We start from the raw sequence: 12,073 nt of genomic DNA, 5'->3' as shown, positions 1-12,073 counted from the left end.
CTAGAATCTGAAGGCTGGAAGAGGAGGTGCAGAAGCGGGAGAAGGGTGGTGTCCGGGGCTGCTGCGGAAAGCAGGAGTCGGGGCTGGAGAGTGGGATGAACTTAGGGAGGGCCGGGAGCCATGAACACGGCTGAGGTGAATTCCAAGTGAGGCCAGAATTCACCATTGGACCAGGCCAAAGGCCCAGGGGCAAAGACGGGCCTCTCTCAGAGGCCCGAGAGCGGAATACTGAGGTTGGGACTGAGAGCCAAAGGGACAGAGAGTCTAGCCAGAAAGAATGGTAGCGTCTGGGACTTGGGGTTAGCATGGGAGCTAGCCAACCTGGGCTGGTTCCTGAATCCCTGATAACAAGTTACTGCACATGGTCCTGAGGAGGACACCGGGCCAGAGGAAGTCAGAGCCGGACAAGACTCTGGGCCTAAGGACACCTTTCTTCCCTGTGGTGCCGGTGAGGATGTGGCACTCGGGTCACAACGTCTTCCTCCTCACAATGCAGTCTCCTTAGGAGCCTCCTCTTGGAGCCCCTGGGACGAGGACGCAGCAGGGTGTAGCCTGAGGATGTGCCAGCCTAGTTGTCCCTGGGGGATGGTCATTGTGTCCCCTCCGGGACAGATGGCCTCTGGATTGTCCATGTCCACAGTCAGCTGGGACAAAGTAACCAACTGGGGGCCAGCTGCTCAGCCTGTCCCCTGCCAGGCAAGCCGTCCCCGCCCCATCCTTCTTTGAGCCCACAAAGGCCTATCTGTGTGGGAGGCAGCGATGGACATTCAACCAGGAAGTCAGGGTGAACTTAGCCCCAAGTAAAGGAAACAATACTACCTCCTCCTTTTTGGGGAGACTGGGGTAATGGGGAAGGGGAGTGTGCTTCTCACCCCTAACTTCCCAAAGGGTTCAGGGCCCACACAGCCTCTCCCAGATCCCACTAAGGCTGTTAACCTCGAGTGCAAAAAGAAAACCCTCTCCAAATGCCAAGAGGGAGCGAGGACCCCCAAGCACCACCTTGGAACGGGGCTGCTCAGGACTGCCTAGTGCTCTCCACTCGCACGATGCACGGCTGCTTCCATGAGGGCACCTACCACAGAGCCAGCAGGTGGCTCAGCCCCAAACGTCCACGAAGACCAGAGCACCACGGTCAAGAACGTGAATGAAAAAATAATCATCATGCACAAGAAGAACTTGAGTGATGGACACTACCACTGGGTTGTCATTCTGGAAGCCCCAGTGGCGGGTCAGTAGTTTGAAAGCACCAGCGACTCCAAGGGAGGACACGCCTGTCTGCTCCGGGCAAGAGTTACAGTCTCAGAAACTCACAGCGGCAGCTCTGCCTTGTCCTACAGGGTGCAGCTATGTGTCGGAATCAGCCCAACAGCAGGCAGTGAGTTTGGCTGGATGATTGGTTGGTTCCCGGCTTGGGCTCAGCAGGGAGGAGGCAGGAAGATTGAGAACATGGTGTGGTGTGTGTTTTAGACCAAGCAATATAGTTCTAGAACGAGCCCCCAGGCCCAGGATAGGCCCTGGGGAGCCCCGATCCTGATCTAGCCTGAAGCGCCCCCCCACCCCACCCTGACTCCATTTGAACAAATATGCAAGGCAGGCCCTGGCTAGAAGCGGGAGTCACAGTTACATATGGGGGACACTGGATGTTGCAGGAAGGGAGGTGTGAGTCCACCCAGGGGAACCTCGGAAGAATGGCCTGGAGATCTAGTTCTGAAAAATCAGCCACTGAGAATCCCACAGAGCACAGTTCCACTCTGACCCAATGGGGCCACGCTGAGTTGGAATCGCCTCACTGGTACCCGGTGTACAATTTCTTCAGCCATAAAAAGGCTCATGTAGCCACAGATAGATCACATGCTGCAAAGTGAAAGACGTCAGACAACTCCATTTAAATGAACTATCCAGGTGAGGTCATATCAGAGGGACAGAGACTGGGGGCTGCCGGGTAGGGGGGTGGGGGGAGTAAGGGCGGAATGGCCCTGGAGGCCCCTTTTCTTTTTCGGGTGAAAAGGTTCTGGGACACAGTAAAGGTGCACAACATGGTGAATTCCTTCAGACGCTGCGATTCAACCCTTTGGCCCTCCCTCGGTTCTGTGGCTGTCACCTGAATGGCTGGCACCTGTGGTGAAGAGGTCAGGGGAGGTCAGGCTAGGGAGGGGCTGAAGCCTGAGGGTGTCACAGACACAGGAAAGTCTGAAGTAGGGGAAGGTTTGGGGGGGGGGGTCCTCAGCTGCTGGCAGAGAAGAGTGGCCTGGGGAGGTGGCTGGCTGAGGAGGCCTGTTTGATCAGGGGACTCGGGGAACCACCCTGCCGTAGAGGAGGGAGGGGAGAACCCAGAGTAGAGGGAGTTGGTAGTGGCGGAGGTGCATCGGGGAGGGGGTGGTACTTTGAGCCTGGGAGCCTTGGCTGCCCCTCAGACTATACTGGCAGCTCCCAGTGGGTGGGGGCAAGGCCCCCTCTTTTCAATTCTCCATTTTCAGAATTGTCCTCCCAGGGAGATGGGATGGTTCTTTCCAACAACCTGGAACCAATGGCATGAAATCCAACATGTTCCACAGCAGGATGCTTACCCACTGCCCACACATGAGGATGGCCAGGCCTGAGCGTGTGAACGCCACCTCTCGGAGAAGGGGTGGGCTTCCCAAGGTTCCCAAGGCCAAGGGGACTTTCAAAGCCACAGGCCTCCGTGTCCTGCCAATCCACTCTCCCAGGCAGTCCCCCAGAGGGCAGTGCTGGAGCCAGGGATGGGGAGGGTCTGGGTGCGGTGGGCTCCTAGGTCAGACCCAGGAAGGGGAATGGGGACAGCTACTGGAAGTAGCCTAGTGAGGAGCTCCCTCAGAATCTACTCCCCACGTCCCTCTGCTCCCCACCCCCAGCCCAGCTCCTGCACATGCTCAGTGGGGCCCACAGGTTGGGTAGGATGCGGGAGGGTACTGACTGGCACCCCCACTTAAAGGGCCAGTGCCACACTTGCCTACTCCCCGCAGGGGCCATGGACCCTGGCTACCGACCTCTTTCCTCATACTGTATTACTTCACCGCAACATCCTCCCCATTTCCTGCCAACTTCCTCCTGACCCCTCGGTTCCTCTGCCAGGCCCATTACCTCTCATTCCCTGCCTCTCTATGCAGTCACTGGGCACAGGAGTGTTTGCTGGGGTGGGGAGCCCTTGGATGGGGAAGAAAGGGGACCAGACCAGGCGAGGTCAGAGCAGTTCAAGTGGCGGCCATCATGCCTATGCAATACTGCCCCTCTGGCCCTCTTGGCCCTGGCTCCGGGGACCAAGAAGGTCCTCAAAAGTACTTGGGCTGGACAGTAAGGCACTGGGCAGGTCTAGGGAGAAGGGGATGCCCCCTCCCTGTCCCCTGACTCCCAGCTGAGTGCCTGTCTGTAAACTGGGACGCCCAACCATCACGGTGGGACTGGCCCGCAGTCACAGTAAGCCTTGGGACCAAGCAGCCCCTTTCAGAGGATGCCCCATTGGGAGGGTCTTTCAGGGAAAGGCGGGGCCTGCTCTCCCCAGGAGGGACCCTCAACCCCACCCCAGCTCTGATGGTAGTCCCCTATCCCCACCCCTACCCCCACCAGCCTGGGAGTACTGAATTCATGGTGGAAGGTCAGACCTGTGAGGGGAAGCCTTCCTCACTGGCATGCTGGACACTGCCCTGCCCAGCCCATGCCCCTCTCTGTGGGCTTCTTGTGCCACTGTCCCATGGGCCTTGTGGTGTGTCCTGGCCCTGAGCCCTTCGGCCATTTTCTGTGTGCATGTGCTGGGAGCTGGGCGCCAGGAGCGGGAAGAGAGGCCAGCTGCAGGCTTTCGCTTCTCCACAAGCCCTTCCAGCTTCTAGGCCAAGCAGGGCCCAGCCCCTCACCTGCCTCCTCCTCTCCCCTGGCACTGAGACAGCCCTCTGGAATCTTCTCGCTGCTCTCCCCCTTCTAGTTAATACACACACTCACACATGCACACTCACACGCCTCCTGCCTCCGGGTAAACAACCTTCGCCCGGCCCTCCTGCAGGCATGCTGAGGAATGTGGCAGCAGCTGGGCTCTGCCAAGTGGCCTTCATGTCCCAGGCTACTGCAGGCAGGTTTGGGGCAACTTCCCTGGAGTCTGCGCCTTGGTTTTCCCATCTGAAAAGTGGGGTCAGGCCACCCCAGGCCCAGCTTTTCTCCCAGGACATCCTCTGGGAAAGCCCTCCCCCAGCCTCCCCAGGGCACCTCCTCCAAGGATGGGGCTCTGTGTCTCCCTGGAAACCCATCCCTTCCAAGAATCTGCCAGGAGCAGTTTCTGCTGGCTTCAGTGGAGCAGGCGCTGGCTGGGCCTGGGCGTGGCAAGCTCTCCTGGCCTCATACCAGGTGGTTCATCAGTCTTTCCATGCCAGCAGCTCCCAGGCCGAGCCGTCTCTTGCCCAATGTGGCCTGTGAAGATGAGCGGCCCGAATGGCAGCCAGGCTGGGCTGCTGCCCCGGGTCCCTCCTCCCTGTGCAGGGGGCTCACTTCTGAGTTAACTACTACTGTCCCCTCTGCCCCTCTGTTACACAGCCCTGCCCAGCAAGTTCTTCTGGAGGATCTGGAAGAGGCAGGCTATCTCCAGATGGGTGGGTCTGAGTGTGAGAGTCGTTGGGCTCCTCTCAGACCCTGACAGGGGCTGATCTGTATTGTCTAGGCTGACCCTCCCTCTGTCACCCAGAGGGTGAGGGGCTCACGCACTTCAGAGGGAATCTTTGGGAGTGATGGGGCTCCGGGGCAGGTGGCATGGGGGACACAGGGCAGGCATTAGGAAGGGCTACTGTCACCTTCTGTCTCGTGGCCTTGATTTTCCAACAGGCGACACATATCCTTTGTGGGGCAACTTGTCAGTGCCCTTTCAGGGCGAAAGGGGGAAAGCACGTGTTGACTAACCCTCCTAGGTCCTCCCTGGGAGAGGGGGTATGTGGAGCGGGCGGAGCTGTTGTCAAGGAGAAAGACACAAAACCTGTAGAGCTCATCTAGCCCGCTCCCCAATGACAGAAATGTAGGGACCCTGGGCACAACGCAGGGCTTCCTGGGTGCCGTAAGCCATTAAGTGCTTGACTACAGCACTAAGGTCGGTGGTTCGAACCTAACCAGGGCAGGGCTGGCCTCATCAGTAAGCACAGGACTGGCTGGCAGTAGGCAAGGCCCCTGGGGGTCCACCCCATCTCGGGAATTGTGTACACTGGGTAAATGAGCAACAACGAAGCCCAGGCCTACTGTGCTTGCTGGGTAACCTGTCCCTGAACCAAAGGCAAGGCCCCGAGGTCTACATGCGGACGGAAGGTCCCAGCCCTGACAATCCAGTGGAGCACCACTTGGCTCGGCAGCACTCGGGAGTTGCCGTGATTTGGAATCAACCGGATGGCAGCTGGCTTTTTGGTCTGGGGGACAAACTTTGAAAGAACCCCTGGATCGGAGTCCAGGGAGCCCTGTGGTTGGGCTGTCTCCTGAGGCCCTCGCCTCTCCCAGCCTGCTGCCACCTGCTCCCTCCCATCTCTCCAGCCCCGTGGGGGGAAACCCTTATGGCAGTGACCACTCCAAGACCCAGAGAGGGGAATTCAGGCATCCTGGGCCCCTGAGAGCTCCCCAGGCCCCAAGTCTACTGACCTCCCCGGAAGATGGAGCAGGCTGAAGGGCTAGCCTGCCCTTCCAGAGCCCATGAAGTAGCAACACTGGCCACTCCTGTTTGGTTTCACCAAAGTCCTTTTAATGACAACAGGAAAATTAAAGATAAGGCCAAGGAACAGACCATGGAAGCGACAAAGTGGAAGACTGAACCGATCTCAGCAGTTCTGCAAGGGCACAGGTGCTGCCTCCGGCTCCTTGAGACCCAGCTGACCTGAGTAGGTGGGAAAGGGCATCCTCTCCTTGGCTCTGGGGGGCTGGCTTCCTTGGGGGTGGGGGTCCTCCTAGGAGCCCGGCTCCTCACTGAGGCAGCCCCCACCCTTCCGGATCCACATCTCGTTCTCCTGCCGTAGCCTCTGGTTCTCAGTTTGGAGCCTCTGCACCTCAGCAGTCAGCTCGTCCACCTGACTGGAGGACTGCTGGCTGGCGGAGCGCTGCAGTTGCTGCAGCCTCCGCATCTCCTCCTCTGCCTGAGACAGCCGCCTCTCCAGTTCTTGGTAGTCCCGCACCAGTTCCTGCTTGCTGCGGCCCTGCAGGCTCTCAGAGTGGTAGCACTCGTAGGCCGCGGAGAAGTCCCTCTGCAGGAACTCGCCGTGAGCCTGGTCCCGTCCTTCGCTGTCCCAGGCCTCGCTCTCCCCGCTGGAACCTGGGTGGGAGACCCCGTAGGGCACGCCCAGGTCGGGCTCCTCGGGGTCGCGGTCGTTCATCAGGAACTGAGTGGTGTTGTACGGGGCCACAGGCTGGCCCTTGGCGAACATCTCCTCTCGCACCTGGGAGGCCCGCTGGCTCTGCCGCTCATCCCGCTGCTGCTTCTCGGCCCAGCTCAGCTCCAGATAGGGCCGCCAGTGCCGCTTGCGCTTCGAGGGCCGCCGACGGTGCTTCTTGCGGCCCAGCACTGCCTCGGCTGAGCAGGCCCCTGGGCTCTGGGCCCGGGGATCCCGACTGTTCCAGCCCAGGCCGCCTCCTGCAGCAGTCAGATCCTCATCCTCCGAGTAGCTCTCCATCCGAGGTGTTGGGGGCAAGGAACTGCCAGGGTCCTGAGGCTCAGAGGGTGTTTCAGGGCTCCCAGGAGCCCCAGAGCTCTGGAGAGAGGCAAGGGTTGGGGGGAGGGGGGGGGAGAATCACAGCAGCCCGTGCTTTGGGGCAGAAACTTGCCCACTCCTGGAAGCCTGAAACAAACCTTCCCATGGCCAGCTAGCCTGGTCCTACCCTTCTGCTACCATTTTGTTCACGGAACCTCACCTGTCCACCCCACTCCAACCCCAAGTAAACAGCCAGCAAGTTCAGGAACTCTGCCTGTGTCGACCAGCAGTAGTTGGCACAAGGTAAGTGCTCAGCAAAATGTTTCTGACTGAAGAAAGCAAGAGAAGAACAACACTGGACTGGAACGTGGCTCCGGTTCGCCCAGGCAGTACTCGTTCTTCTTCCAACCCAGGGGGCCTTGTGGCAAAGGGCTCTGCCCTGGGCTGCTAACCACAAGGTCTAAGGTCTGAGCCCAAAGTCAGTCGCGCTGTGGGAGGAGAAAGAGGAGACTTTCTACTCGGGTAGAGAGTTCCAGTCTCGCAAACCCACAGGGCACTGAGTCAGACGGACTGGGTGGCCCAGTTTGGTTTTTGAGTTTTCTCTCTACCTAGAGAGACTGGCTTTCAGGCAGGGCTGGTTTCCCGGCCCCACACTTAGCCTAAAGGCCTGCTGTCACCAATTCAAAGTTCTGAGTAATTTGTGGACAAAGAGGCCCTTTCTCACTGGGCCCCATAAATGATGTAGCCGACTTTAATTCCTGATACCACTTGGATAGCTGACTCTCCTGGTGTCCTTTAGGGCTGAGTTCCAAGGTCATCTCTTCAGAGGCCCTCCCAGACAACCTATCAAAAGTGTGCCTGCCCCTCCTCTCTCCACTCCCTAGCGGTCACTCAGTTACCGTGCCACCTCACCGCTGCTCCTCTGTCCCCCTCCCATTAGAACACATCCTGCCCTTCGGGGTCACTGCTCTCAATTCCTAGTGAGATGCAAGGCGAGCAGGCGCTCAATGTTTGTTACATGACCCGCAGACTGCCACAGAGGGCTCCCCAAAGCTATTGGATCGTGAGACTCGCCTTTCCCTGGTCCCAGGGCAGTATTTCCTACTGTAAGTACCACCAGCCATGGTGGAGGTGCTAGCGCAGGGGTTCTCAACCTGTGGGTCATGACCCTTTGGGGAGGGTTGAACGACCTTTTCACAGGGTCGCCCGATTCAGAACAGTCGCAAAATGACAGTGACGAATTAGCAATGAAAATAATGTTATGGTTGGGGGGGGTCACCACATGAGGAACTGGATGAAAGGGTTGATGCATTAGGAAGGTTGAGAACAACTGTGATAGAAGGATCTACGGGCTGCAAAGCAGATCCCTACTCTTTATCTTGAATTATGGGCTATAGTGCAAATGCTCATTGCCAGGGGATTACTGAAAACGTTTTTTTCTTTTTTTCCTTGACAAGGGGCCAGTAGGACAAGTAAGTTTGGGAATCTAGGTTGTTGAGTAGAAGGGGGTGTATTTCTCCCGAGCAGGATCTGGTATATCACTCTCTCCATGCAGGAAAGAGGTTCTAGACGGGAAGAGGAAGAGCCAGCCTCTAGTCTGCAGCTGAGAGAGTTCCAGAATGTATCTAAAAGAGGGGACAAGAGAGATGGGGGGGGGGGAAGAAAGCGAAGGAGGGAGGGAGTGGGAGAGGGAGGGAGGATGGGAAAGAAAGAGGAGTGGAAAGAGAGTGGGGAGTGGAGAGGGAAGGAGAGAGGCACTTCGGGCATCGGTTATCTGTGTGCTGAGGGTGGGGACACTGAGTGTGAGGGGCAGGGAATGAATTGCTTTAAGTTTGTGGTTTGGGGGTTTCTAATAATAACCAGAGACTTTTTTTTAAATGATCTACACCTTGGCTCAGAGACGCGTGAGTACATACAAGGATAGGCTGTATATCGGGGGATGCGGGCTTGTAAGAGCTGGGGATATGCTCAGGGCACTGTAGAGACCCTGCAGAGAACTGCCTCAGGGCAAAGGAGGCCTGTCTGTGGGCGGGTGAGGGTGAGTGTGTCCCGGAGGTGTCTGATGGGTGGTACTGTTACTTCCACTGCAGGATTCATCAGTGAAGAGGAACAGGCCTTGTTTCCCTCGGGGGCATGGGTCACTGGTGACAACCACTGCCAGCCCAGGACCGGTCAGGCCACTGGCAACACCAAGGCTAGTGTGTGTCCCCCACCAAGCCAGCCCTGCCCTTCAGGCCCAAATGTCCCCCTACCACTTTATCGGCACATCGAAACATGGCAAGGTTCCAAAGGCCAAGGTGTGATGCAAATATCATCATACAAAAATGGAAGATAACAACATTGTCTAACTTCCAAAGCACTAAGAAGCTGGACCAAGCAAGCTGGCACACAACCGCTAACGTTGTTACTGCCAGACCTATGTATGCTGTTAATATGTGAAAGACTAGGCGGTATCTTTTTTTTTTGCGGTATCTTTTTTACTGTTGTTGTTAATTGTGCAGTTTGATAATGAGACTGTGGTGAGGATTTGGTGGACTGCAGATAAGGTATGTGATTTGAGTCTTGAGCCTTCTCAGAACCTTCTAGCCCTAACACACCATAAACTCTAAGTGGAATAAGAGATTAGGAAGAAAGGCCTGGTAATCAGCTTCTGGGCACTTGCCAACAGAGACTCTGTGGACCACCATTGTCGATCTGCCACGAGGAGCGTCTGCTGTGAACAGGGCCGCGGCTGAGTCAGGGGTTCGCTTGAAGGCATGGGCAGCAGCAACTGGATGAGAAGGTGACATGCTGGGCCTGAAACTCTTTCCTGAGTGCTATCCCACTGCCATCCCAAATTACAGGTCAACGGCTCAAACTCTACTTCCTGCTTTAGACTTGGTTCTCAGCTTGGACAAAATACAAATGTGCACCTGCACTCTGGGGCCGTGGGGTTCTTTCTATCAGAGGGCTTTCAGTTCTAGCCTCCTAGCAGGCTGCATAATTCAGGACAAGGCGTTTCTATTCTCAACACCTCCGCTTCTGGAAAAGGGTGATCCTATTTCTTCCCAGCAAAGGCTACTAGGATTTCATGAAAGAACATACGTTTAGCAAGTGGCATGTTGCCTACCATGTAGTAGGGATTCATTTAAAAGTTAAAAAAGAAGAAATGTAACTTTTCCAAATTGGCCAACACACCTGAGACCGCTGAGAGGAGCCACGTTCAGTGAACTTGGGTGGGTGGGAAAGTGGGGGGCTTACCTTGGCCTCCTCCATAGCGGCTGGTGAGTCTGTGTTACAGTAGGGTCTGTCTGGGAGTGGCCCCCTCTTCTGTTCCAGTCTCTGAGCAGATGCCCAGGACTACTGACGCCTGCTGTAAAGAGCAACAGAAACCTAGTCCCGAGGAGGCGTCCTCTGAGGGGCCCGGTTCTTGTGGAGCCGGTGGCGGCGGCGGCAGCCATTTTGTAGCAGGCCGGAGCCAAAGGCCGGCCCTGGAGGCGGCCTCCACACCGCCAGCCAGCCAGGGGGGGCCAAGGGTCCCCCTGTCCCAGCTTCGCGCCCGGGGCGGACTTTATGTCCTGTGCTGCCCTCAGGTAGCCGGGGGGCGAAGGGCGAGGCTCCTGCGCCTACGCTCTGCTTGGCCAACAAGCAAAGGGCGCAGGGAGGCTGCCCCACTGCGTGCCCAAGCAATGGCGCCAGGGAGGCTGGGAGTGGCGTGGGTCTTGGCCTGGACCAGCATGAAGAGGGGTCCTTTCCCGACCCAGCGCAAGCCCCAATCCTGGCTGCATCCCCCCAACCTCGCCCCACTGGGGCTCCAGGAGGCATGGCTCTGGAAGCAAGGCTGGCGCCGGGCCGCGCGGGGCGAGGCTGCTTCTTTCCTCTCAGGACTGGAGGCAGAGGGGAAAGGAAGGTGAAGTTACCACAGCCCATGCAGGGCCAGGGGGACCAGACTGGGGTCAGGTGGGCTCCTTGGAGGAGGGCAAGTGGCCACGGAAGGGAATTTTCCCAAGGAGGGACTGACCTATTTGCTGTCAGGGGTAGCGCGCACGACTACATCTGTGTGTCTTTTTGTGCGGCACACTGTCTGGGCAATTCCCAGCGTCCAAGCCCTACCTCTTGCAGTGGTGGCAGCGGCTCAGGGCGAGCCGCTCGACCCCTAAGGTCGGTGGGGGTGGAGTCAGCCTGAGCGGCGCGTGGCCTGCTGGGGATTGTAGTCCGTCTCCCCTCGGCCGGCCGGCAGCGCTCCTCTCACGTCCCCGGCCACACTGCAGAACTCGGAAACCCATCTATCCCTGTGCGGGGGCGTGGCCCGCGCTCACCGCTTCCGTCCGCTGATTGGTCAAAGCAGACGTCAGTATCTCGGCTTTCGTCAACGATTAGCTGTGCGGAAGCACAATCGGTCTCGCCTTCTTCAAACTCTATTAAAGAGTTCACGGATGGCGTTCATCTTGACGGCGCAGCAACTAGATCCGGTCGGTGGGCGGGGCCTGGGCGCGGAGGGATCCTTTGCCCTAGAGGAAGGCGACGAGAAGATCGGTGGCCGCCGCCGCCATTTTGGGCTGGGAGGAGGCAGCGGAGGGACTCGCTGCGCAGTGAGAGCACCCCGTGGGGGGTGGTCCGGGCGTGGGGAGAGGCCGGGCCGAGTGGGCTGCCTGAAGTGGCGGCGCCGGGAGACGGCGGGGTGTGCTTCTGGGGACCAGGGTGGGGACATAGGTTGGAGTCTCCCTGGCAGGGCCCGGTCCTCAAACCGTCCCAGTAGCCCTTCAGCCTCGCCTCTTAGGTCTTGGGTAATTGCCGCGTGCTCCCCGACACCCCAGTAGTGCAGAGACCGGGTGAAACGGCCTGGCTTTTCTTCACACGAGGGCGCGGATCCGGAGGCCGAGCTCTGGCCAGTGGTCTCCCCACCCCCATCCGGCCTGGGAATGGCAGCCCGGCGCAGCGTAGCGGGACCCCCACCTCGATGGCGACTGGGGGCGACGCCAGATTCCAAAGGCTGGCGCCGCGGGGCACTATGGAGGTCGCAGTTCTGGCCGCGCGTCCAGTCCCCCCCCCCCACCCTGCTCCCGGGTCCACCCCTTGGCCTGGCAGTCCAGCTGAAGGCTCAGGGTTCAGGTGCGAGTATCATGTCCCCCCCCAAGTCCACACACCGGGCTGCGAAAGGACCAGCCTCCACATTAACGACCACTGATTGCCCCTGGGGCCGCCCAGATCGGGCCACGAGGACACCTTCGAGCCCAGTGCTTGGGTATCTCTGAGCTCTCTGACCCTCAGGATTTCTCCCATCCAGCCCCCACTCTTGTTCACGAGACACGCTGGAAGCAGGCTGTGTGCTGCTTCTCTTGGAAGTTCACGCCAAAGGGATGGGTCTGTGCCCTTTCCAGAGTTGGGACAGAAAATAACTCTCGGTCGCCACAGCCCAGGAATAGAAATGGAGT

At 58.4% G+C, this 12,073-nt stretch overlaps 1 protein-coding gene across 1 annotated transcript; it reads right to left on the bottom strand.

Moving 5' to 3' along the window:
- Positions 1-5,732: 5,732 nt before the first annotated feature.
- Positions 5,733-10,811, bottom strand: HEXIM2 (HEXIM P-TEFb complex subunit 2). Its single transcript, XM_075559395.1, has 3 exons — positions 10,660-10,811; positions 9,900-10,011; positions 5,733-6,719 (listed from the first exon to the last, which is right to left on the bottom strand). Exons 2-3 carry the CDS (start codon positions 9,912-9,914, stop codon positions 5,922-5,924), a joined length of 813 nt encoding a protein of 270 aa, XP_075415510.1. The 5' UTR covers positions 9,915-10,011; positions 10,660-10,811; the 3' UTR covers positions 5,733-5,921.
- Positions 10,812-12,073: the final 1,262 nt, after the last annotated feature.

The sequence above is a fragment of the Tenrec ecaudatus genome, chromosome 10 (assembly GCF_050624435.1).
Source record: "Tenrec ecaudatus isolate mTenEca1 chromosome 10, mTenEca1.hap1, whole genome shotgun sequence".
Taxonomy (NCBI): domain Eukaryota; kingdom Metazoa; phylum Chordata; class Mammalia; order Afrosoricida; family Tenrecidae; genus Tenrec; species Tenrec ecaudatus.
The sequence above is the reverse complement of the archived record's forward strand: the minus strand, read 5'-3'. Positions and strand labels throughout refer to the sequence as shown.